The following is a 22,882-nucleotide window of genomic DNA, read 5'->3' as shown; positions in this document are numbered from 1 at the left end:
TATTTCTCTAAGTCAATTAATTGCTGCACATAAAAATAACCCCAAAATCCTCTTCGACACTGAAGCATCACTAATAAAGCAACAGATATTTCAGATGGTTCTATCCATTTTGCTCATAACTTTATGATTCGTCACTTGATAATTTCACACAGCTGCTGAGAACAGCCAAACCAACTATTTGCCTGTTTGACCTACTTCCAGGCTCGCTGATAAAATATCTTTTTGGGGTCCTTGGACCTTCAGTTTTAAATATTATCAACCTATCGCTCTCAGGTGTTGTTCCAGAAGCTATTAAGTCTACTGTCATTAAACCTACACCTAAATTACCCAACCTTGATTCGGAAAAGCCTATTTATTTACGGACCTGTGTCAAAGTGACTGTATCTTTCTAAAGTTCTTGAACAAGTTGTGGCACCGCATCTGAATAGTTTTATGTCTGAGAATAATCTTTTTGAATTTATGCAATCAGGATTCACTCTCCTGAGACAGCCTTGGTTAAGGTAACCAACCAACTTCTGGCAATAGACTCTGGGACTTCATCACTATTGCTGCTGCTACACCTCAATTGTGCCGTTGACACTGTGGACCATAATTTCTTACTAGAATGGCAGGGAAAATGGATGGGACTCTCAAAACCTGTCCTCTCATGGTCCAAATCCTACCTCTCAGATAAGATGCATTTTGTTAGATATAGTGATATGATCGTTGAACCCTTTAGTGTTTCCTGTGGTATTCCACAGGGCTGAGTACTTGGTCTGCTTCTTTTTTAGCCTTTATATGCTTCCATTAGGTGATATTTTTCGCAAGTATAATATCTGTCTTCGTTGCTTAAAGATGACACCCAACTGTCTTCCAATGGAGGAATTTGGCCCACTAAATTCGAAATTTGGGGGCCTGCCTCACTGAGATAAAAAGATGTATGTCACTTAACTTATTTCACCTTCAATTCTGAAAAGACTGAAATGTTAATTGTTGGTCCAGGTAGTTGTCAAACACTGCTCTGAACATTGACAAACTTAATATCACCCAAAGTGACAGGTCTACGATTTAGGAGTCACATCTGACACTAGTCTGTCCTTCTGGTTACATGTAAATATTATCACTAAAACAGCTTTTTTCCATCTTCGCAACATTGCAAAACACCCTATGCATTCACAGTCTGATGCGAGGATTATAATTCATGCGGTTGTTACCTCTTGTCTCCATTAGTGTAATTTACTACTCTCCGGTATCCTGAAGTCTAGCATCAAGAGCCCTCAGCTGGTTCAAAATGATGCAGCGAGGCTTTTAACGAAGACAAGAAGGTTGGATCGCATTACCCTGAATTTAGCTGACCTGCATTGGCTCCCTGTCATCTTAGAATGTGATTATAAGGTTCTGTTGGTGTTATACAAAATTATGCACGGAATTTCCCCTTCATGTCGTTCAGATTTATTCTCCCCCTGTGTTCCTGCTCGGGGCCTTCCCTCGGAAAATGCGTGATCCCAAGAGCCAAGAAGAGATCTGCAGGTTTAAAAGCGTTCTCCATTCGGGCCCTGGTGCTGTGGAACGCAACCTCAGTGGTACTGTTTAAATCTATGCTTGAACGCACTTAAGTTCTATAGCTTTAGAATGACCTTTATTTCATGTTGACGATGTCTGGGTGTTGTTTGTTGATGCTCTTTGCAACATCAATTGCAGCTTGGTTATCCTTCTCAAGGTTTCTTAATTTTCTCATGCTGACATTGCTGAGGGTTTGAGTTTTTCCTTGCCCACATGTGGGTTTTACATCAGGGGGTGGTGTAATAGTACTCTGTAATAGTCTGTAGTCTTGAGACTTCTTGTCATTAAGGCCTATACAAATAAACATGACTTGCAAAAAAATATAATATGCTTGCACATTCAGTTATTTTTATTTTACTCTAAAAACAAGTTTGAAATCTAAAATATAAGAACAATTTGAAGTATTTTCATAATTTACAAGTTTCAATTTGGTTGAATAGGATACACAGTAAGAGAGGCTATTTTAACAAGATGTGTCTAATTTTACCTTACTCGTTCAAATAAATCTTGGAATAAGAGAAACAATATTTATAACGTTGTGAAAAAAAATTGCAGTCTAAAAAATAAAATTTTAAATGGCCACACAATAAATTTAAGTATTACTTTTATTTTTTAACTAGAAAAACACGTCCAAAATCTAGAAAAACAAGACAAATATTGACAAATTTTTTTTTTTACAAGATAAACAAGTTTTGAATGTAGTTGAAAAAGTTGACTAACTTGTGATACACTGCAGCGGGGTAGGAAATGTTGTTCATCTTAAGAATGTTTCGTATTTCACAAAATATATTCCTTATAAAAGAAAAATGAAAAATAATATAATATAAATATTAGGGCGTCATTAGCTCAAGAGGTAGAGTGCCTATCTTGGGATCGAGAGGACGCAGGTTCGATTCCCGGCTCCTCCGTGTTATATGTCGACGTGTCCTTGGGCAAGACACTGAATCCCTAATGCCCCCATAAGCAGGTAGTTGCCTTGCATGGCTGACACTGCTATCGGTGTGAGTGTGTGTGAATGGGTAAGTGTGAAGCACATTGTGAAGCGCTTTGGGAGGTCTTCATTGACTTGAAAAGCGCTATATAAATGCAGACCATTAAATAATAAGATTAGGAATGGGCAATTAATATATATATTTGAAAAAAATACTGTAAGTCTAAAATCTAAAAAGATTAGATGAATTAGAAGCATTATTTTCTTTTTTTCCCCCAGATAAACAGCTTTTAAATGTAGTTTAAAAGTATTTTAATATACTGCAACGGAGGGAGACATGTTTATTTTGACTAAATATGTGTTTAAAATCCATTTTGAAGAAAATAAAAATTATATTCAAAGTGACACAAAAAATATTTTTAAATGTAGTAAAATGAATGAATAGCTACTTAAAATTAGCTAAATGATTTAATTTTGCACAGAAGCATTTTCCTAAAATCTAAATGAATGGAAATGCTTCACTTTTCTCATTTCAAATGTTCATTTGTCATAACTGTTTATGCCATGATTGTACCGGCTGTGTACCTGCCTAAAACGAATAACTCTCATCATGCCCATTCCTATCAATAATTCGGTAACAATTCATTTCAAGATGATCAAGCTATAGCGATGACACATAAATCAAATTAGAGTGAAAAAGAAACCTGAGCTTCTGGATGTTGGAGGAGATTCCCGACAGCCTATAGATTCCATCCACCACGCCGTGCTTCTCGATGAACTCTGCGCAACTTTTCACAACCTGTGGGACTGAAGACAGACAGAAAATCCAGCTATTTCAACCGCATCATAGATGGAAGGGTAAATCATCATGATCCTGATAAATGGATGAGCATAGCTTTCGATATTATGAGTTTTCTTTTCTCCCCCTCCCTATGAATAAATCCCTTGAGAGGATTAAAAATAGACATAGAATTGATTTGACCAACACATGCTGGCAGATGCTGCTGCTGCCGCTTATTGATCTGCATTTCTTTGTAGATTCAGTAATTTTATTTATATATTTTTTCAGTTCAACAGTATACCCCAAAGATACAACATTAATTCTTTCTTAGGTAGGGATAGTAAAGTGAAATTGCTGTTTAGTGGGGGAAAGAAACCTATGGTAATGCATAGCTAATGTGTTCCAAACATCCAGTGACAAAGATAAAAACATTAAAATAACAAAATATTGGAGGGTAGATAGATAGATGGATACTTTATTCATCCCCGTAGGGAAATCCACACTTCCAGGAGTATCCTTGAGTTGAAAATAGAATCATAATAAAATAAAAGAAATAGAATGTGTCATAATAGTCTGTAACAATAGTTTGCAATAGTCTTTGACCTGTGCAGCCCTTTGAGACTCATGTGATTAAGGGCTATAAAAATAAGTATGACTTGACTTGACTGACTTGAATAAATAAATACCCAATGTAACGTGTTGATATAGATTATTTAACTAATGCTGCATAAAATACACGCTGTAATAAAAATAGGGTAATATGCAAATGTGGGGGTGGGGTTTAATGTGGTCTTTTACTCCCCAGGGTGAAGTTAAAGAGCCTCGTGGCATGAGGAAGAAAAGATCTCCTCAGTCTGTCCGTGGAACAAGACTGTGACAGCAGTCTGTCGCTGAAGCTGCTCTTCCGTTTGGAGATGATGCTGTTTTGGGGATGTGATGAATTGTCCATGATTGACCGCAGCTTTTTCAGTGCCTGTCTCTCAGCTACAGTTGTCAGGTAAGTACTACTCATGTGTAATAAACTTGTATATAATTAAATAATATTACAGTAGACATCTCATTCATATCTGGTGAAATGCTCCTTGAGCTGGTACAGTGGAGTTAGCGTGTGGATGCACGCAGGGAAATATACGACTGAAGATTTCAAAATCCCATTTGCGATGCAAAAGTTTGCCGACGACACTGCGATCGTGGGATGTATCAGAAACGGGCAGGAGGAGGAGTACAGGAAATTGATTCAGGACTTTGTCCGATGGAGCGACGCAAACCACCTGCACCTAAACACCACCAAGACCAGAGAGATGGTGGTGGACTTCAGGAGAACCAGAACTCACCCGGTTCCTGTAACCATCAAGGGAGAATGTGTAGAATTTGTCCAGACCTACAAATACCTGGGTGTGCAGCTGGACAACAAACAGGACTGGACTGCCAACACAGAAGCTCTATGTAGGAAAGGGCAAAGCCGACTTTACTTCCTCAGAAGGCTGGCCTCCTTCAACATCTGCAAAAAGCTCCTGAAAATATTCTATGAGACAGTAGTGGCAAGCGCCCTCTTCTATGCGGCAGCGTGTTGGGGAGGCAGCGTCAAGAAGAAGGATGCCTCTCGTCTCAATAAACTGGCTAGGAAAGCGAGCTCTGTTGTGGGCAAAGAGCTGGACAGCCTAACAAAAGTAGCTGAGAGACGAGCACTGAAAAAGCTGAGGTCAATCATGGACAATCCATCGCATCCACTACACAGCATTATCTCCAGACAGAAGAGCAGTTTCAGCGACAGACTGCTGTCACTGTCTTGTACTACGGACAGACTGAAGAGATCTTTTCTTCCTCATGCCATGAGGCTCTTTAACTCCACCCGGCAGAGTAAAGGCCCACATTAAACCACACCACCTACATTGGATATTACCGAATCTTACTGCAATATGTATTCTGTGTAGCACTATTTAGTTACTCTATATAACACGCTACAGTGGGCATTTGCACGTCACACTGGGTATTTGTATATTGCATTCTTTTGGCTTTATTATTGTACTGTTCTCAGCTCAGGGATGCTGCTGGAAATGTGAATTTCCCTTCGGGGATGAATAAAGTATCTATCTATCTATCTATCTATCTATCTATCTATCTATCTGTTATGTCCTCAGAAGATTGAATTCCTTAATAATTGTCGGATTGTAGATTGCTTTTTTCGATTTAATCCGAACCTTTCACTGTAATATATTTTTATCTTCTATTTCATATTTTATGTCTTAGTTCTGTATTTTAGTGTTTCATTCTGTGGGGTTGGGCTCCGCACTAGTGGTGTGTGGTGCGATGGCTGAAAATCCTTACTGCAGCCACCGGCTGCCATCCTCCCTCAGGTCCCTTACCTCACATGATAAGTGATTTTGCTGTAATTGTATTTATTTTACTATTTTATTATTATTATCATTTTGAATCATTTGATGTTGGTGTTGTATGGTGGGGAAAATGCCATAAAGAGGGGCCCAAGAAATATATTATCCCATACCGAAAAGTACCGAAAATGTCTCAAGGCAAGGTATCCTGGGGGTCGAGTGCATTTTGAATTCTTGCCTGCCTCGGGTAATCTCAAAACCCTCTAAATTTGCTTTCCATACACTATTATACAATTGAAAAAAACAAAAAACAAATTTGGGCCCTTTATTTTATCTTTACGCACTTCACCTTCATGTTCTGAGCTGTGGAGGTGTTCGCCCAGGTCGCAGCCGAAAACTCTTTCCCTGAGGATACCGCGCTGACGTAGCTTCTGAGGCGGCGGCCGCGACTTCATGAACGATCTCAGGAAGGTAACCAGCTTGCCGTGTTTCTTACATACTGTCAATTACCAGACAGGGAAAAAACACACACACTTGAATGCAATCTGTCTCACTTCCCAGAGGAACGTTGCCCATAAATTATGCAGTCCAATGAGACAGAAGGGCGGGCAGTATACCTGGCTTGGGAACCGAGCTTTGAACACTCGGTGGGAGCTTGTCGTTGATCAACTCGACACAATCGCTCGGGAAGAAACCCACCTGAGAAGTAAAAGACAAGTGTTTAGGTCTTAAAGAGATTGACACTGTCAGGCAGTCATTATAGCCAAGTGTTGGTGAGGTGAAGATTTAAAATAGGTCAGTGAGCATCAGGGTATGCATGCACTTCAGAACAGGAAAGGCCTAAATGCTAGAGAAGCCAACGCTATGTAAAAAAAAGTGTTCTGACCATCAAAATAATAACCTTTCAAAGAAACAAAAATCTTGCTTATTTCAAAAATATTTTGTCTCATTTAATATATCCTTTATGTAAAAGTTCTTTGTGAGTTTGAACATTACAAAAAATATAGATGTTGGGACAAATTATACTATATAGAGCATTTTACTTCAAAGTGTTTACTGCATAAAGCCCAGTTAATAAACAGGGGAAATAAATAGTAAAAAAGAAACATAGAAGTACTAAGTAAAATGTTCTTATTTATTTGGAAGATAATTTGGGTCATTCAAATTAATAAGGAGTTCAACAGTGCAAGAAATTTGAGTTAAAACATTAAAAATAAATGATTATAGTGTAAATAATGTTAAACAAGAAATATATGTATCCTTTCAATGATAATTTGTAGGGTTTTTTCCAATTAATGCAGCTCGATACTTCATAAGACGAGGACAAATACATTAAAATAGGAGAAAAAAATAATCCTCCCAAGCACTCTTTTTCTTATTTATTTGGAAAGTAATGTTGGCGATTTAAATTATAAAGCAATTCCACAGTGATGAAAGTTCAGTTAAAAATATTGAGGACCAAATAATGATAGTATTATATCTATATATAGGGCAGCATGGCGGTGCAGTGGTTTGCGCATGTGCGGCACAGTTCTGAGGTTATGATATTGAACCTTCCTGTGTGGAGTTTGCATGTTCTCCTTGTGCTTGCGTGGGTCTCCTCCCACATTCCAAAAACATGCATTTCAGGTTAATTGGCCGGTCCAAATTGTCCCTAGGTGTGAATGAGCGAGCGAGTTGTCTGTCTCTGTGTGCCCTGCGACTGGCTGGCAACCAGTTCAGGGTGTCCCCTGCCCATTGCCCTAAGATAGCTGGGATGGGCTCCAGCACCCCCACGACCCAACTGATATAAACGGTGCAGATAATGGATGGATGGATGTCCTCATTTATTGCAGCTCAAAACTTCAAAACGCCCAGTACAACATTTTGGAAAATGTTTTAAGAAAATAAAAACTATTCGCAAAAATAGTTGAATATTAATTAAATTGGTTATTTTATCATATTATATATTAAATCACCCCAAATATATGTTACGGGACAATATTTTTTGCAAGGGAAACACTGTCCAGTTAGAATATTTAGGGGGGAAAAATGTAAAAAACAAGTAAAATAATCACATTTCAGATTTCACTAGCAGTTCATTTTGCACTTGTTAAACAATATTTTTAGTTTAAAGATTATTTTTAAGAAATGTTAGTAAAATGACCTGATCATTTTGAGCATTTAAAGTTATATATATATATATATATATATATATATATAATATATATATATATACCGTATTTTCCGCACTATAGGGTGCACCGGGTTATAGGGCGCACCCCCAAAAAATAGTTTTTGGTCCTATATCTTCCATAGATAAGGCGCACCGGATTATAAGGCGCTACAATGGGAACGTCGACAAAACAGTCAGATGATTCAGTCCAACTGATTACCCCCTTAACATTCCCAAAGCTTGCAAAGAAGCAAATACGTGTCGAAGACACGTGCGGATGCGGTGTCCGTACGATGTCACTCAAATGCATCGTTTCAAATATCATTCGGAAGGTTAAAGTCTTGGGATTCAAGAAATGCCAACCATTCCTTAGTTTCTATTTTCTTTTTCGCTCGCAACTTGACTGTGCATATGACAATAAACACTTGGAATTGAGTTTAATTCACTCAACTCATCACAGCAACATCAAGATCGTTCTAAAACAAGATACCGGGAAAATATAAAGCCGCATAGCTCACCTAAGTTCTCACGTTCAATAATGATACGCAACCATGGTCTTCTTACAACCGTGAGTGAAGTAAATCCAGGAGAGTAAAATATTTACAAATACAGACTAATGAAACATGTTTCTTTATGGCGTACTTTAGCAAGCTTGCTATTCACAGTAATCTTTTTCGGCCAATTGCAGGGTTTGTTTTGGCCCTCTAGCCTATCCGAGGCTCCGAATGACTTCAGCCAACAGCGATCGATTTAACTGATGATTGACACATCTTTTTCGGCCAATTGCAGGGTTTGTTTTTGCCCTCTAGCCCAGGGGTGTCAAAGTCAAATGGACGGAGGGCCAAATAAAACATTTGGCTACAAGCCGAGGGCCGGACTGTCCAATCTTTACTGAAACCAAGATTTAACCTACTGAAAACACAACAAATATATTACAATATGATTGGATAAATAAAGCAATATTTTCTTATGACTCTGTCAGTCATTTTTAATTTCAGCAGGCACAAAATACAAATGTCCTTTATATAAAAAACTCATAACATATCTCATAACAACAACTCATAACCATTTTCTATCATTCAATCATCTGAAATTATTAAAAAAAAATATTGCCTCGAAATACAATAAAATAAAGTGCAAAAATCTCTTGTTACTTAAAACCAATAGCAATCAACACACTGGACCTCATCTGTCCTGCTCAAATGCACATTGACTTTCCTTTCTGTGCTTTCTCTGGGTTAGTGTGAAAAAAAGGAATTACTGATTAACAAATAATAACAATCAAAAGTCATTTTCTCTGCTAAATAGGAGACAATTTTATCAAAAGACTGTTGTCCACATCAAGATCTATTTTCCATGAAAAGCCGAAAAACAAGAAACACTCCCAGGACAGAGTCGGCAAACAAAAACAACATAGTCAACATAGACAATAAAGCTTTAAAATTCCCGAGGGGAACAACAAAAAACAAGACCTTCTTTATGTGCATATTTAACTTTTAAACTTGAACGGAGTAAAAACTTCAAATGTGTAATTGCACAGGAAACATTACTGTATTATTACTGTATTTACATACATTTATATACAGTACTGTATTACTACAACTCTACATTACTTGTTTGAGGCGTGTGTTTTGTTTCATGATGCCGTCTAATATTATACTCTTTCATCACCGCCACACTTTCTCCACATAGCAGACACACAGGTTTTCCAGCTACCTCCGTGAACATGTACTCCAACTCCCACCTTGTTTGAAAGCCCCGGTTTTCATTGTCCACCTTCCGTTTAGCCATTGTTGATGGGTATCTGTGGGCTAATTTTTGCTGTTATGCTAATGACTGCTGCTGATCGACTGCTGAAGAAAACAAACCGCCTCCCGCTTTGCTCCCGCTCGGCGCGTCCCGGTTGCATTGTGGGAAATGTAGTATTCATGCGTACTGCGGGCTGCTGGCTTGCAGCTGCCTGCGGGCCGGATCTAATAATATATTGATATCGTCACGCGGGCCAGGTAAAACCCTCTCGCGGGCCTAATGTGGCCCGCGGGCCTTGACTCTGACATATGTGCTCTAGCCTATCCGAGGCTCCGAATAACTTCAGCCAATAGCGATCGATTCAAATGATGATCGACACATTGGTTAGCCAATGAATCGCCGGTATATAAACTCCACGTTCGGGGGGAAAATCGAGTCGGCGGCTGTTGCGTAAGTTGCGAGACCTTGCGACTTAATATTGAGCCATATATAAGGCGCACTGTATTATAAGGCGCATGGTCAGCTTTTGAAAAAAATTAAGACTTTTAGGTGTGCCTTATAGATAGATAGATAGATAGATAGATAGATAGATACTTTATTCATCCCCTAAGGGAAATTCACAATGTATTATATATTACAGGGATGTGATTTGACCAAAGTGAAATTATCTGAAAATTAGCGGGGGGGGGGGGGGGGGGTGATTGCTAGCTGGGGGGGGCGGGGGGTTGGGGGGAAACCAGGTAGGACCAGGGCAGTGCCCTGGTGGGGGGAAAAGTGGGGCGAAGCCCCCCCCTGTACCATAATAATATCGTGGCCATTAAGAAAATCAATGGTAGAATATCATACAAGTACTTAATTTAAAAAATATAAATACTGACAATAGTTTTGATTACTATTAGGCTTAATAATATTTTTAAATTTCCTAAATCATATTTTAAATGTAATAATTTATTTCTTTAATAGCAGCGTATCCAAGTATTTGATAAATGAAAGTACAATAAGTATAGGCCCTACAGTAAAGTGTTGGTGTAATGTACACATGAAAATCTATTATTGTAATTGTTAAATATTTATGGCCATTTTTATTACGTTATAATATTTTCGAAAAAAATGGGAAAACTGTCAAATAAATTTGAAAAGTTTACCACCTACCTCAAAATTCACGACTCTATCAGCAACTGGTACAGGTTGTTGGGGTGGATCACGTCTCTTTATTACCGCTTCCGATTGTGATGTCAATAAGGGATGGAGGCCGTAAAGTTTTGGAGTTTTCGTTTGGGCACCGAAACTTCCAGCGATGGAATAATTTGTCGTTCTTGACTGGAGTTCTTTCACGTGTTTTTTGCTCTTTGCGTGACTTTCAAGAGCTTTGAAACCTCTCCCACCATAGTCGATGGTATCATGACACCAAATGCAAAGTGCTTTCCCGGCACGATCGATCTTCCGAATAAAGTCATTGAACAAATTCGTCACAGTCTTTCCAACATTCGTAGATAATTCCTTCTCCAACCAGTCCCATCGAAACTTGTTTTTTACAATCTTATCAATTTCTTTAGCTCGCGGAGCATCTTTGCGTTCGATCACGGACATCTTTCTTTAAACACCCGGCAAAAACGTGTGAGAAATGAACAATGGCACACTCCTATAACAAGCGCGTTTATTGGTCAACACGAGACTTCAACCAATCGCAAGTACGTTTCATTTCAGTTACGGAAACACTCAAATGGCATGCTGTCGAGACGAAATCGTTTTTTTTTACCAATTAAAACACCGGAAATTTTAAAATTTTATTTTTGGAGATAAAAAAAAGCGGAATTCCGCGAATTAGCGGAAAAATCACATCCCTGATATTATTATATTATGAGTCGGCGGCTGTTGCGTAAGTTGCGAGACCTTGCGACTTAATATTGAGCCATATATAAGGCGCACTGTATTATAAGGCGCATGGTCAGCTTTTGAAAAAAATTAAGACTTTTAGGTGTGCCTTATAGATAGATAGATAGATAGATAGATAGATACTTTATTCATCCCCTAAGGGAAATTCACAATGTATTATATATTATTATATTATTATATATTATTATATTATATATTATATTATATTATATATTATAAATATTATATTATAATATTATATATTATAAATATAGTGCGGAAAATACGGTATATATATTTTTTTTTTAAATATTTTATTTTATTTAAAATCATATTTATTTAGTTTCCAATCCACTGCCCAAGTCGGCTGGCAAACTAAAGTAACACAAATTAGCTTCACTTAAAAAATGGGTTGCAAAGGAAGCAACAAAAATATTAAAAACCAAATATATATATTTTTACCTGAAAGCCATGCTTCCCTCTCCACCAGCCTGTGTCTTCTTTGGGAGGCATGTCGATGACGGAAAAAATGTCCCCCACCTGACAGAAGACATAATTCCCCTTAAATTAGTCCGTGAATCTGAAAGCTATCTGCAGCCAGATTTCAAAATCTAATATCCCCAATTCAATCGATAGATTTAAATGTGTTGCTACCTCAAATGTCAGTTCATCAGTGGCTTGAGCTGTATAGCGTCTGGTGACGTGGGCGGCAGCGATAGCAGGGACGTTGATGGATGCCTCCTCAGACACCAGCAAATGATTCCCTTTGTTATCGATCTACAAAACACACCATTTCATCACAATCTTTAACTTTGTTGCACAAAATAAGATAATAAAGGACACAATTACTCAACATAGACACTTTGATCTATAATGAACATGATTATTGACTACCTCCATCCATGTGAGAACTGGACCACAGTTGATCTTGTTGTCAGCGATTGCAGAGAATCGAGACAAATAGGTGGCCAACATCTTGTTTATCAACTGGAAAAAAAAACACCACAATTCGTTTTTAGACAAGGTTGAGCACTTTCAAAACAAGATAAATATGTATTTGAAAAAATGCAAGGGAGGTTCCATTTTAGAGTGAGACAATTCAGTTCCGTTTCATAAGATTTATTTAATTCTTAACAACATCAATTATCTGACGTAACATGTTTTTTTACATCCCTGCAAAAACATTACTATTTGTTTCAGTTTAGACCCAACATAAAACAGATATCATTTTTAGATCATACTTGCAAAGAGACACCTTTTGCCTGTACATTACATTATTTCAAAGTAAATATTTTTTATTCCACTGGCAGATTGTTTTGCTAGCTCAGGTTTTTTGGGTTACATAACAGAAAAGTTTTATTTAAAAAATCGCAAAGGCCAAAAAGTTTCTAGCATTTTTTTTAAATTAAGAATTATATACTAATTTGAAAAATAATTTTAAATAGGTTACACTGTAAAGATTGTCGGGTCAAAAATAACTTGTGCTCGGGTCAAATATGGACAAGCGCATTGCTTGGGTTGATTTGACCCAATGTCCTGTGTTGTTTGGCAGAGAGAAAAAAAAAGAAAGTTCTGTAATGTTTTATTGTTTAGTATGAGTGAATTTTGCAAGAAGGATTATTTTTGTTTAAAATAACAGCCCCAAAGTTGGTGATTTTATAAAAAACACTCTGCATCATCTTGTTTAGAACAACCCAAAAAGTCATCAAATTTGTCCAAGTATTGGGTAGGTCTGAAATAATTCTAAAAAAAAAAATATTGTTTTTTATGATAACACCACCCAAAGTTGGTTCATTGTATTAAACGGCCTGGACCATTTTGTTAGGGAGAAACCTAAACAATTTGGTTGTTTTGTGTGAAACAAATTGAGAAAAAAAATGGGTCAAATTGATTCAGCAATTGGGCTAGTCCCATTTTGACCTAAGTGGTTTTAGAGAGCAGAGAAAATACAGGAATAAATATACTTTTTATTATTTTACAGTTGATTCATATTAAGGATTATTATTTTTGTAAATTATCTGCTCTATACAATAATTATCTCTTTCAAATGAGCAAAATTAACAAGAAAAAATACCCCAAGATGGCAAAATTGCATTAGTTATTATTTTGATTATTTTCTTTTTTTTAACTGAGGTCTCTTTGGATTGCTCAAGTTAAGGTTTGCAAAAATTGTATAGGACAGTTGAGAAGAACATTTGATGAGCTATACCTGAGGTGCGTCTCTCACTGGATCATATTTTGGCAGCTCGGTAAGTTGCGAGTAGCGACGGTCATAGATGCACAAGTGCAGGTGTTTGTCTAGCACACGGAAGTCTTCGTAGGATCGCCTTACCAGCCAGTTCCGTGCCTGGTAGTGGACCAGAGAATAATTTGAAATCTAATGTGTGAGCTCCTCCATCTGCACATCAAAATTACCTGGCAGCTGATCTGCACCAGAAAGAGAAGTTCATTGGAGTCGTGGCCGCCCTTAAAAACGTCACCTTGCCCTTCAGCAAAAGTCAGCTAAGAAATAAGCAGAGTGAAAAAATTGGGGTTTATATTCAATATGAGAAGAACCCAAAATTCCTAAATAATTGACGTCTTATGTGAGTGTGACCTGAAAAGAAGAAAACATTCAACCTAATTCCTCAATCAATTGTTATTTTTAGAACCGCTCTCTCACTTTTGAAGACAAATCCTCAGCAATGACAGCAATAATCATATAGTCTATTAATCTTATTATTTTAATCGTCCTCTACTCATCTTTGGTGCAGTCAGAAAAACATGTTTGAATCCATAAGCTGTAAAGATATAACATATTTTATTCACGTCACTCAAACCGAAGATCCTCTTCAGCGATGCTCAATGTTGAAAAAAATTACACAATTAGACTAATAAAAAATTTAAATATTTCAAAAATATTTCACTTTGGGAATACATTGGCAGATGTGGAAACAAAAGAGTTGAGGGAGCCTTCTAGTTATTTATAACGGTTTGAAGCTCACTGAGACGGGCTGTTATACAACACACAGCGACCCACTTTACTGCTCCATAGGGGTGAAAAAGGACCAGACACGATGGTTCCACATGGAACCTTAGCTAAGGTTTCGCCTTAGGGGCTGGGGAGGGTTAGTCTTAAGGGTTTGGGCTAAGAGTTAGGGGATAGGGTTATTATGTTTTATTTCTAGGATCAAATCTAAAAAAAAGAGGGATTAGAGTTAGTATTAAAATAAATGTTTGACTGGATTTAAATCATACGGTAGCAGAAACTGAGAAGAGCACCACAATCAGGCTACTTCAATCTTTATTTGAGATCAAACTATTTGATATGCATGACATCAATTAAGTCTCATCTGGCCTCGTGGCTCGCTCGTTTGGTTGTATAATTTTGGATCCCTTTTTAAACAAAAAAAAAGAAAAATTACATATGGAAATGGCAGCACGGCGGCGCAGTGGTTAGCGCTTGTGCGGCACAGTTCATGTCATGGGAACCTGTCGTGGGTTCAAATCCAGCTCCAGACTTCCTGTGCGGAGTTTGTATGTTCTCCCCGTGCTTGCGTGGGTTTCCTCCGGGCACTCCGGTTTCCTCCCACGTTCCAAAAACATGCATTTCAGGTGAATTGGCCGGTCCAAATTGTCCCTAGGTGTGAATGAGCGAATGAGTTGTCTGTCCCTGTGTGCCCTGTGATTGGCTGGCAACCAGTTCAGGGTGTCCCCTGCCCACTGCCCGGAGATGGATGGGATGGGCTCCAGCAACACCCCCCCCGCGACCCTAATGAGGATAAGCGGTACGGCTGATGAGATGAGATGAGACATATGGAAATGCATGTTTGTTCCCGGTGTATTGTTGCTCGAGAGTAAGGAGAAAGGGGGAAAACAAAAAAATGTAAAATGATGAAATCATGATTAAATCCTGTGATACTTTCTAAATTGACTAACAAATGACTGTTTTAATAATCTGAGGCATGATAGTGGGTTGAAATGATTGGTAGAAGAGTCTAATTTTTTAGGGGCTTTTGGCTTTGACAGTTCATCCTTTTTTGTTCCAGGTTTGTTATTTTTATGACGGGACGTTTGTGGCAATATAATAATAATAATAATAATTTCCTTTGTATTGTCATTCTGTGTAATAATGTACACAGAACGAAATGTCGATACACCTGACCCGTTGTAGCGAGCCGATGCAGCCGCAGCCAACAGAGGGCGCCGCCATTTTTACCAATGTTATAAGATGCTTAAAAAGAAAAAAAAAAAGATATGCACAAGGTATTGTAACGATCCAAAATATAAGAATTCATGCCCAAATGTGACTATTTTACAGTCAGGGAATATGTAATACAGAGTGCATTTATAACACTAGATATTGAGTTGCTACATTTCTACCAACAGTCAAAAACATTCAATTGTACAGCTTTAATCTGTTTCTACTTTCTTCTTACTACCCTATTTGTAATGCTAAAGATAGAAACTAAAAAAAACACCATATGAATTGGGATATATATTTACCTAAGCCTCAAACAAGTGACAATTAGTTGAAATTAACATAGCATGCAAACTATTTGCTGTAAATATTTATCATCTGTCTATCTTATAAGTCTTTTATTACACGCTTATTCTGGACTTGTTGAGAATGTACAATATGTTGTAATCAGTGACAAAAAGGACAATTCCATTCGATTATCAGTCATTAACAATGAAAAACAAGCAAACACTTATTACAGATAATTACAATAGAAATCACAATGGGGAAAGTAGAGCACTCCATTCATTGTTAAAGAAGCCTAAAATGATTATTGACCAAAAACAGCACACCTCACACACTCACACCTACTGGAATATTTAAAGAAAGAATACTTAGACATGCACATTTAGCTGGATCGGCACCAGGGCACCACTCTTTGTTGGCCAAGAATGGGATTCATGCATTATTTACAGGAAAAACGGTGTTGCAAAATTTCATTCAGTCTTAACTTTTCCATGTAATTTTTCAAAAAGAGCCGAGCAAGTCCTCGGCAAGGTCACGATCAAACAAAGTTCTGATGAAAACAATGCATGAGAATAAGCACAAAGGCGAGCACACGTGCACGTTACCTGCCTCTCAACCCTGCGAGCAGCTGTTTCTTTCAGAGCAGGACCTCCCACAAATTCCCCCGCAAAAACAGCAAAACGAGTTTTATTCTAGGAATGATGCTCCTCATCAGCTGGATCGCGATGAGAATATTCCTGTGCAAAACATCAATACGAGACGCGGATGCTTCGCACTGTGTCTCGCTCCTGCACGCTGCCGGCGAGTTCCCCGCCTTCCCCCCTCCCTTTTTCATCCCTCTCTTTCCTGCCTCCACCCCATCCACACAGCGCTTCTTTATCTTGCCACAAAAGACGGCTTGGCAGCTAGCACGGGTCTTCGTCTTAGGCAGAGCTGCAAAGACCTGGACGAAGCCGCCGTGAAAGCATCATTGGCAGTGTGTTTGGGGTTGTGCAGGGAATAGGATATAATGGAGGCGGGGGAAGGGGGTAGGATTCGGGCAGCGTACGTCCTTGTTGCCCTTGTGTGGTTCCGGCGAGACCTTATATCCCTTAGCCCCTCCCCCATGTGATATTCTAACACCACCAAATTTTGTAATAAACATCACACTACTAAATAGCAAAAAATAGCAGGCTTTTTCACCTTGAACAATAACAAGAGTCTATTATTTTTTTCATTCAACCTATTAAGGGGAGGCTTTGTGACACTGCCCCCTGCAGGCAACTAGCTAAAATCACAGACAAACACTTGATACAACAGCTCCTTTCATTTGACTGGATCTGAAGCAAACACTGTTGGTTTGTAAACCACAATGGCAAAGGGAAAAGAAGAAATGGATTTGGTCACAGATTTACTGAAAGAGCCATTTTCAAGACGGACTTTTCGAGAAAAGCTAGACATAATTGAGAACGGTCAAAAGATTCTGAAGCTAGCAAGCCTGTCGCAACCAAGAAAAAGGTTTGTCCGCCACTTTCACCCCACTAACTGATATTATAATATTCTCCCTGATGTATATACAGTCTAAGCCATATTTACTATTATGAAAAAAAAAATCTGGGGGTCAGTTTATATGTGCATTACTGGTTGTGTGTGTCACTAGTAGCGAATGGTAGTCAGCACATAGGGAGCAGGCGTAGCTAATACATGATCAACGAATTCAATAGGGCTTAAGTGGGTACAGAGTTACGGTCTTTATTTGTAAAAAAAATTTTGTAATACTCAATGCCTGGAGAAAAAAAAACTACTGGACATTACTCAGAAATGGAGAAGAACATATTTGAGTGGTTTTACGACAAAATTGATATGGAGTGTCCCAGCTGTGTTAGTTTGCAAGCTCTCAAGATTGCACAAGCCAGAAAATATGGAGGGTTCACAGCTTCCACAAATTGGTGTACACATTTCCCTATATTCGTTTTATTATGTGGATATTTATAAGCAGTTTTATGTTTAATGTGAGTATATACTGTATGGTAATTTGTTAATCGATAGATACTTTCAGAATAATGCAGTACTTTGGGGTGTCGGTAATCTGGAGGGGGTAACACAATTTCTTTTTAAGTAAAGCTACCAGTAACTGTAACAATTTTTTTTATTAATGAGCCCAACACTGGAAGCAAACAACCTCAAAGTGCCTTTGCAATCCCTTCAAACCCAGATGACTGCAATTATCCCAGCACTGCAGGAAGGGGTGTAAATTCGTCTTGCCTGACATCTCCCTAACACTTCAATTAGCTATGTCGTACCCTCTAACAAAGGATTAATTGCAGATCTGGGGTCCCTAGGACAACCTAGTCGGATGGTCTTACTTGAGGTAGTTGCAGGCGCGGTGTTTGTGTAATTGCCTTCATATGCATTTTGCTAATATGGGACACTGCCTAAAGAACTAGTATGTGAGGTAGGAGCAGCGGTTTGAGGCGAATGCTAATAAAAGAGTAAACCGGTGTGTGACATTAGCATGCAAAGGGAGGTGATATAACAATGTGGAATTTTAATGTGCATTGGGTATGATTTGTAAAGCTATTAGCAGTATAGATAGATAGATAGATAGATAGATAGATAGATAGATAGATAGATAGATAGATAGATAGATACTTTATTCATCCCCGTAGGGAAATTCACACTTCCAGCAGTCTACCCTGTTGTTTATTAACAGATGAACATGATGCCCGTGGGGTGCTTGTAGCGAAGTGGATGACGTCAGGCCAGTCCAAAAATTCGACATCCCTGCGGCAGATGGATAACTTTTCTTTGCGAAAATCCAGGGATACACCACCTCGTGTTAGCAAGTCCGTCCGCCTTCTCTCCGATTCCCCCCGGCTTTCGTGTCTCTGTTTAGCAGCGTTGAAGCCGGATTGCTCCGGGTAGCTCCGGGTGGCTACACGTTAGCGTCCGGAATGCTAAACGTGAGCCACGTTTCCGCAAAAACACAGCAACTGCGCTCCCTGTGCGCTTCGATGTTTTCCAAAAGCACTCGATGATGCGCTTCGATGTTTTCCAAAAGCACTCGATGATCTTATTTGGTCGTGAGTTCGCATTTACCATGATTACGGATGGTACCGAAGACTTATAACGCAGCTAGCCGCTTCGCTAGCTCCGGCTTTTCCCCACGATGGGCCCCTTCATCACGCCGGCACGAGAATTCTTAAGGGCACGCATTTCTTGTCCGTTAAAACCCATGTCCATAGGATAGTAGTAATCCATAGTGTAGTTGTCAAAACGGGAAGAAAAAACACCGAAGATAGGAGCAAACAATAAAACAACAGGGCAGCTGCTGGAAAAGGCAGCCGCTCGTGGCAGCGCCGCTTTGATCAACATGTCAGGTAGTTTGGGCTTATTTAGCTCTGGCTAAGTTACAGCCCCTTTTTATCCTTCAAAAACGTGCAATAAGAACCATACCAATATTTTATCCATGCAGTCAAAATTATTAAAATTGGATAATTTTATAAAATTTTTCACTTCACAACTGTTATTTAAGGTCAACAAAAACATAGTGCCGGAAAAAGTACAAAAATTATTCACTCGGAAAGAGGGAAATTATAACTTGAGGGGCTGTAGTGAATTCAAAATCCCAAAGGTGAGAACAACCAGGAAAAGTATGTGTGTGTCTGTGTGTGGAGTCAAACTTTGGAATAATTTACAAGATGAGATTAAACAATGTCCAACTATCCATGTGTTCAAATTTAAATACAAAAAAGCATTACTGGCAAAATACAGGGATGAAGAAAATGGGATATGAGGGAGATTGGAAATACCGCGTTTAAAACTATAGTTAACTTGTCGTTATTGTTGCTATTATTATATCAGAACTGTTATTGTAAATATTATGTTTATTTTTATTGTTGTTATTATCATTGGTGCCGCAGTGACATTTGGTAACTAGGCGCATTATGTCGTTGAGGGATGGGTATTACGAAGATTAGTGTATAAAATATGTGATTATTGTAATTATTGATATCTGACCTATGTAATAAGTATATCCATGAGATTTTTATAATGAGACATAAGAGGAAAGGAGGATTTGTAAAATGTATTTAATAGGGAAGATAAAGGGGTAGGGAAAATAAGCATCTGCTTCTGACTACCCCTTTTCAAACATGTTATGTGACATTATTTTGTAGTTGACTCATTGTTTTTGTCCTGTTTTTATTTTAATGTTCGAAATAAAAGTTTTCATTCATTCATTCATTCATTCATTCAAGTTACGGACAAGCCAGTCTTACGAGAAGGGTGTTAAAAATCAAATCATGACATTGACTAAAACATGAATGCAAATTTCCCCAGGATCAGCCGAAAAATCACAAGTCACAGTTTGAAATATATTCTGTTCAGTTCTGCTGAAAAGTGATTTTTTATAAATACAAAACATTACTCATTAATAGTTGTACAATATTTTGACTTTTGGAGTTTCCATCAAGAGTTAAAGTTTTAAATAAATGTTAAAAAAAAACGTGTTAAGTCAAATTGCTTAACGTTTAAAGCAGCTTTGAGGGTTAAATCCACGAGTTAAAGCAGTTTTCAGGATTGATTCATGAACTAAAGCGCTTTTTAGAGTTTAATTTATGAGGTAAAGCAGCATTAAGTGTTGCAAATTTTAAGTGTTTAATTAACGAGTTAGAGTAGTTTTAATAGTTTATCTCAAGAGTTTAATCAACTTTGACTTTTACAAAACCGTTTTGTCAAAGTTACCACTTTAAATCTGAGTTTAGGCTTTAACTATTTATTTCATTCTGACCATTGTACAGCTGAGCTGTATTATTAGCATAGCTACCACTTTATTTTTTCAAACTAAAAGCAGCCCCAGTTTAGATGTAAACTTATAAAACCCATAAGCAGATTCCATGCGGTTAATTGTCAAATTAATAGGCAGAATCTCAGGTTTTAAGCGGTTGCCAGAGCTGGATTAAGAGATTACAACTAGAAAGCTAACTCACTGGCATGAGTAAAACAAAATAATAAAAATGGACATATATTTATTTACAGATGACATTTGTTATTTGTTGACCTATAGACAAAATATTATCAAGTCTTACCTCAACGTTCCCAAAGTCGGCAGTCTCGTAGTGAAAGTGGGCGCACTCCGCCAGTCGAGGGAAGTGACCTTTGGGAAACGTCAGCCTAAAGCCCAAAGTGAAACAGGATTACCTCGATATTCGGATGCTGTGACAGTCAAGAAAGCAAAGAAGCGCTATGGGTTTGTTGGGAGGGGACTGTGCTCGTCTCACTGGCCTGAATAAGAGGCCTGATTTTCAGCCCGTAATAGCTGGGAGCACCTACTTCTTCATGTTCTTGACCTTCATGCTCGCCGTGCTGACGCAAGAGCGCAGTATGGGCTCGCCCGTCATTTCATCGCTTTGAACCTGCAGAGCAAATAGAATAGAATTGTCTTTATTGTCTTTGATTACAATGTACTGTAAATTGCTTAAAAGAGGGGTCTAAAACTTGACGATATGAAGGTCTAATGTCAGTGCAGCTCGCGTCAGTTTGATATGTATCCAGGGCTCAAAATTGGGAAGAATACAATCGCAAATGAAGCGTAAATTATATTGAGTATGGGATTAAAGAAAGACAGAAAAGTGGAAAGACGGATATAGAGAGACAGAGAGACAGAGGAAGAGAGTCAAAGAGAGATGGACATGGTGAAAGAGAATATGAGAGGGCGAGACAGACTTGGAGAGATATGAAAGATATAAGAGACATATAAATTCAAAGAGAAAGACACAGCGAAGGACACAGGGAGACAAAAAGAAAGACAGAAACAAGGGAAAGAGAGAAAAAAATAGAAAAACACCAAATGCAGTTGGACTTGACCAATAACATTTTTCTACTCACAAACTTTTTATGGTATGTTCCCTATTATTATTTTTTTTTACTTATTATCAATTCAGTTATGTTTTCATTAATTCTTAATAGTTATTTTATTATCTTTAGATCTTATTCTGTGTAAAAAAAATGAAAACATATTTGAGATAGGAGTGGAATGCTTGATGATTGCCTATAACCTTACACGGTGGTTTTCTGGGCTGTGTTGACATTTCTCCGTAAGATTCTTCTGTTTGCTGCTTTGCACCCTGCATACAATACAGTGTGCCAGCATGTTTTCTACTGTAACTTTGAAGAACCGGGCTTTCAAACTTGCAGCCAGGGGATCAATTGCAACCTGCGGGGTGATAGTTTGAGGCCCAAGCCTTATTTTAAAAGTCTAAAGGGACTGTGTGTATTATTAAGCACCTCCTGGTGGGAACAATATAATACATTAAAAAAACAAATACTGATTTAAAAAATAAGCAAATATAGATGAACCATGAAATAAACGTCTATGTTTTAAAATACTCATGGGTAGAGATATTTGCATTTATTTTACATAAAATTAGCCTCACTTAAATTGAGCTGACATCATTGTTGGCCATCTTACTGCTACAGGTTCCACCAAAAACCAAAAAACAGTGATTTTTCCTTTTCCTTTTTTCCTTGTTTTTACCTTGCTTTTTACATTTATTTTCTCTCTTTTCTCTCATTTCTCACCTTTTTTCTTCTTGATTTGACTTGTTTCCCATCTTTTTTTCCTTTTCCTTTTTGTCTTTTCATTTCCTTGTTCCCTTTTCTTTTCTTCCTTTTTTTCTCGTTATTTGAAAAAAGGCTGGTCAAAAATAGAAAAATTAGAATGTGGTTTGGTCACTTCAAGTCTCTGTAGTTTGTCTTCTTTCTTATTAGCACTTGTTTTTGGTTGCACGGCACAATAAAGTGACATTTATTGATGTAAGTGTAACCCACGCAAATGATGGATTCATTTATTACTGATTGATTTATTTTTTGATAATTTTTATTTTTAAATCTTATTTAGTGCAGCATTGAAAAAAATATTTGACAACAGTAGATGTTATTCAATCATAAGTTTTCGTGTGGGAAAGCCAATTCAGCCCAACCTCAGGCAGACCCTAGCTCAGGCGGTCCTCAAATCAATCGAATTTGAGACCTCCTCTGTAGAAGGACACCAGCAGCTTCTGTCCAAGAT

The 22,882-nt window shown here is 38.0% G+C and overlaps 1 protein-coding gene across 1 annotated transcript in view; it reads right to left on the bottom strand.

Annotated features, from left to right (window-relative positions):
* arhgap32a (Rho GTPase activating protein 32a) overlaps positions 1-22,882 on the bottom strand; it is a 58,157-nt gene that overhangs the window by 16,369 nt on the left and 18,906 nt on the right. Inside the window, exons 4-13 of the mRNA XM_088346206.1 lie at positions 21,145-21,227; positions 20,901-20,985; positions 13,782-13,868; positions 13,576-13,713; positions 12,261-12,353; positions 12,021-12,143; positions 11,829-11,906; positions 6,205-6,286; positions 5,937-6,086; positions 3,178-3,280 (exon numbers count right to left, since the gene is read on the bottom strand). Coding sequence (XP_088202332.1) covers positions 3,178-3,280; positions 5,937-6,086; positions 6,205-6,286; positions 11,829-11,906; positions 12,021-12,143; positions 12,261-12,353; positions 13,576-13,713; positions 13,782-13,868; positions 20,901-20,985; positions 21,145-21,227 — 1,022 coding nt within the window. The remainder of the gene's footprint in view (positions 1-3,177; positions 3,281-5,936; positions 6,087-6,204; positions 6,287-11,828; positions 11,907-12,020; positions 12,144-12,260; positions 12,354-13,575; positions 13,714-13,781; positions 13,869-20,900; positions 20,986-21,144; positions 21,228-22,882) is intronic.

This window comes from Urocampus carinirostris, chromosome 10, assembly GCF_059441175.1.
Source record: "Urocampus carinirostris isolate Australia breed hairy pipefish chromosome 10, RoL_Ucar_1.0, whole genome shotgun sequence".
Classification (NCBI taxonomy): domain Eukaryota; kingdom Metazoa; phylum Chordata; class Actinopteri; order Syngnathiformes; family Syngnathidae; genus Urocampus; species Urocampus carinirostris.
This window is presented reverse-complemented; position numbering and strand designations above follow the sequence as displayed.